Here is a 3,769-nt window from a genome sequence, read left to right on the forward strand (position 1 = left end):
ATGCATCATCAAACCCATACAATATTCTTAAGGCACCAGCTATGTAATAATCCTTCAAGTATATATCAATGAAACCATTAACACTTAGAGATTGTCATAATAATCAAAACCACACTTAGGGGCTACACACACTTTCTGCATGGGCCGAAGAGGAGACGGGGGATGCAACCAAATCCGACGACGACGAGAGCTCGATAAGGAGCAGCTCACGGATGGTCGTCTGGGGATTGCGACGACCGCAAATCAATGTCGGTTGCTGGTAGCAGTGTTGTAGCGACTAGTCGGTCGGTGGTGTGGCGGGGAACACCGGGAATCGGGTGATGGTGGCCCAAGATTCGCCCGTGGACATGGTCGTAAGGGCGAGCGGTTGGGATGGGGGCGGTGGCCGACGAAGTCGCGCTCGCGGCAAGAACTGGTCGGAATCGACGTGGAGTGGCGACGATCGATAACGAGGTTCCCACCACAAAGTTTTCTATTTAAGGCTGTCGTTAGAGGTGCTACAAATTTGCAGCACTCGTCGCAAAATTTAAATGTTGTTGTAAAAAAAAACTATAACCAGGGCATTTTCTCAAGTTGTTCTTCTTTTTTGCCCAAATTGCCTCGAACGATAGTTTTGGGGAGCACGGCAGTTTTTGAGCATGTGTTAGAGGTGCTCTTAGCTAGGCAGCAATTAGCCTGCTAGCTCATGCTTAACTACTAATTCTGACAACGGATATGATTGGCAAACTCTTAAAAGCAAGCATGGCTGAAGATTATAACATTAATATTTTATTTCCAGCCATGCAAAATCAAGAGGTGCCAACATATAATTGCTTAGACTAGCCATAGTGGGAAGTAACTAAGTAGTAACATCAACGCCACGTAGGTAAAAAATCTGACGTGGCAAGTAATTAATGCGGAGAGAGATGGTAATAGTAACATAGCTAGTTACCATCACATCATATATTTCAATGCATTATGTGTCTATAACCTAATAAATGCTAGTTTGCATGACACCACATGTATGTTACTCCCCACTATGGAGGTACTAACATAGAGTAGTAACAACATTATGTTACTACTCCTAGTTACTCCCCATTATGAGCAGCCTTACGCAAAGAGACTCACAATTACTAGAAATCCAAACCCAGTCCAACCATCCATCCATTCCATCCCACTGGATGGTCCAGTCCAGTTCACGCCCATCCTCCCTAGCCTCACCCGTTATAAATAGCGAGGATTCCTCAGCCCTCGCACTCCCCACATTCCCCTTCTCCGAGCCTCCACCACTTCACCCTCCAAGCATACACTTGAAGAAAGCGCAAATCCATGGAGTTCTACGTTGACGAGAAGTGGAAGTTCTCCAAGAAGAGCCGGAACAACGGCAGCTGCAGGCGCGTCTCCGGCGGCGGGGGCGGCGGCGGCGGCGGCGACCCGTTCCTGAAGAGGTCTGCCAGCACAAGGGACCAGGCGATCGGCCGGCGGGGGAGCGCCTCCGCGGCGGCCGCCTCTGCGAGCGGGTGCGCGGCGCCTTCGTTCTCGAGCCGGTGCGCGGGCCTGGTGAAGGAGCAGCGGGCGCGCTTCTACATCATGCGCCGTTGCGTCACCATGCTCGTCTGCTGGAAGGACTGCTCCTAGCCATGGCGTCCCGCCGCGGCGGCGCTCAAGATCTCCCGCCCCCGCCCGCCGTTTCTCCCCCGGATTAGCCGCAGTACAGAAGCAAGAGATGGAGGGTGTCGAGTAGGCGGCTAACCGGGTGATGTATGTACAGATCGGCCTCTTCTTACTAGGAGTCTTTGTTTTTCCTTTCGTTTTTTCCATCCCAGAACAGCTCTGGGACGGTTCTTGGAGAAATTACTAGTAGTGCTTGATTAGCTAGTGATTAGCAGAGTACTTAGTGCTGCAAGCTTAGAGATGTGGGGCAAGTTTTGGGATCACCTTCCGAAGGAGATGGGGGATCTTGTTGTTCGTTGTCACAGCTTGCTGCTGCTGCAGAGGAGAAGCAGAGGCTGGCTAGCTAGGAGAAATCTCAGACAGGGCTTGCTAGGCCTAGCTGAAATCTAGTGGATCTTCTTCTACTATTGTACTGCCAGTGCAAGGCTGCAAAGCTGTGACTACCGTATGATGTATATACCAGGTAAAGAAATGAGACGCAAACAACATATACTAGTAGTAGTATTGTGAATGATGTCACCCACACCATTGGCATTCCGTGCTCCTCCTCCTCCTCCTCGATCTTGTCATTTCTCCTGGCCACGGCAGGGATGCCAAATAGAGAGCGGCGCAAGTGGACATAATTGGAATCAAATGGACGATGTGGTGGAGGTGGAGGAAGACGAAGAAGAGAAGAGTGGTGGTGAGCAAAGGAAGAGCGTTGCTTTGGGATTAGGAGGGAAGAAAGAAGGGGGCAGTAAATGGGGATGGTGACGGTGATGGCATCCTCTCCCTTGTCCTCACCCTTCTGGGACTGCCATTTCCGGCGTGGCCAACTGACGCCCCTCCATTATTGCGCTTGGTGCCCCCCCTACCTCGCCATCTCCCTCCCTCAGCAAACATGTACACAAACGCAAAACAAAAACAGAGTGAAAAGGAAAATACGCATACCCAGTCATGAGTGCCTCACTTGGACTTGGTGGTAGTAGGACGCTACGATAGAGTTTTAAATTTCATGTGCAGTCACATTACGTCAGTGGAGCACGCCTTGGAACCCATTGTTAATTGCAGCGAGATGGAGCGGTAGATCGATCAACATCAACGGAGGGAAGGGAATCAAGGCATCAAACAATGTGCAAGGCACAGCGATCGCTAGCAGCACATACATACGTACATACTCGCTCCTTTCGGGCTTTGCCCCTCTCACTCGCCCTGCTGCAGGTGAACCGGGCCACGCCTCTCCTGCCGATCCACGCATGCAGATGCAGTACTCCGCCGATCATCACGACCGTCTGCGCCGCACGGCGACGCCGCCATTGGCCGCCGCGCAAGAGGACGCTGTGCGCTCGTGTGGACTGGAGGGCCTTGGCACGCACGTACGGATCATGTGGCGCACGACGACGGCCCGTGATCTCTCTCTCTCTACCAGCTGGGAGTGGAGTGGAGGGGGCGTTTGGCGCGCACCGGACGCACCTGAATCTTTAGCTACATAAACCTGCTGCACAGATGCGCCAAAACGTACGCGCGCACCCGGCATGCGTGCGCGCGTAGCGATCAAAATCTTTTTGTTTCAATCATGGCCTCTTCCCAGCGCGCGCGTAGTACGTACAGTACTATCCTGGGATTTAGGCAAACCGGCGCTGTAATCAGTAGGTGGTTTGGTCTGGGTGAGCCGGAACGAAGCTCTGTGTTGAAACGGGTCGGCAGCGTGACAGGGACGTGGCTACGGGCAACAGAAACAGGTAGGCCCGGGGCGTTTGGGCTCTTGCGAGCGCGAGCAGGAACAAGCAATTAGTCTGCTGTTACAGGTTGGTGGCCGGGGAAAGCTACTTCTCGTTAAATGAGCAATGGAAGTGTGGTGTGGTGGTGCCAAATTGACAGGGAACCCCGGTCCACCGCCACGCCACGGCACTCTACCTTTCCTATCCTTCGGATCACGCGAAAACTAATCTTTCTAATCGCGGAAACCTAGGCACGCCAATTAGTTTACGGTATCGGCTTTACTCCTGCCCGATTTCCCAAGAGACAGGCTGAATCATCTCGCACTCGCAGAATATGTGGCAAAGTCGGGTCAAGGGAAGACGTGCGCTTTCAGGCTTAGCAGTTTTTTTAGGTTAGAAAGTAATTAAACCATGAG

At 52.2% G+C, this 3,769-nt stretch overlaps 1 protein-coding gene across 1 annotated transcript; it reads left to right on the plus strand.

The window, feature by feature from the left end:
* Window positions 1-1,224: 1,224 nt before the first annotated feature.
* On the plus strand, window positions 1,225-2,154 carry LOC123449026 (small polypeptide DEVIL 11-like). Its single transcript, XM_045126089.1, has one exon. It carries the CDS (start codon window positions 1,309-1,311, stop codon window positions 1,615-1,617), a length of 309 nt encoding a protein of 102 aa, XP_044982024.1. The 5' UTR covers window positions 1,225-1,308; the 3' UTR covers window positions 1,618-2,154.
* Window positions 2,155-3,769: the final 1,615 nt, after the last annotated feature.

This window comes from Hordeum vulgare, chromosome 4H, assembly GCF_904849725.1.
Source record: "Hordeum vulgare subsp. vulgare chromosome 4H, MorexV3_pseudomolecules_assembly, whole genome shotgun sequence".
Taxonomy (NCBI): domain Eukaryota; kingdom Viridiplantae; phylum Streptophyta; class Magnoliopsida; order Poales; family Poaceae; genus Hordeum; species Hordeum vulgare.

What these genes read in the sequence shown, in the direction of transcription:
- LOC123449026 (XM_045126089.1), top strand. Translation starts at nt 1,309, where the DNA reads ATGGAGTTCTACGTTGACGAGAAGTGGAAGTTCTCCAAGAAGAGCCGG.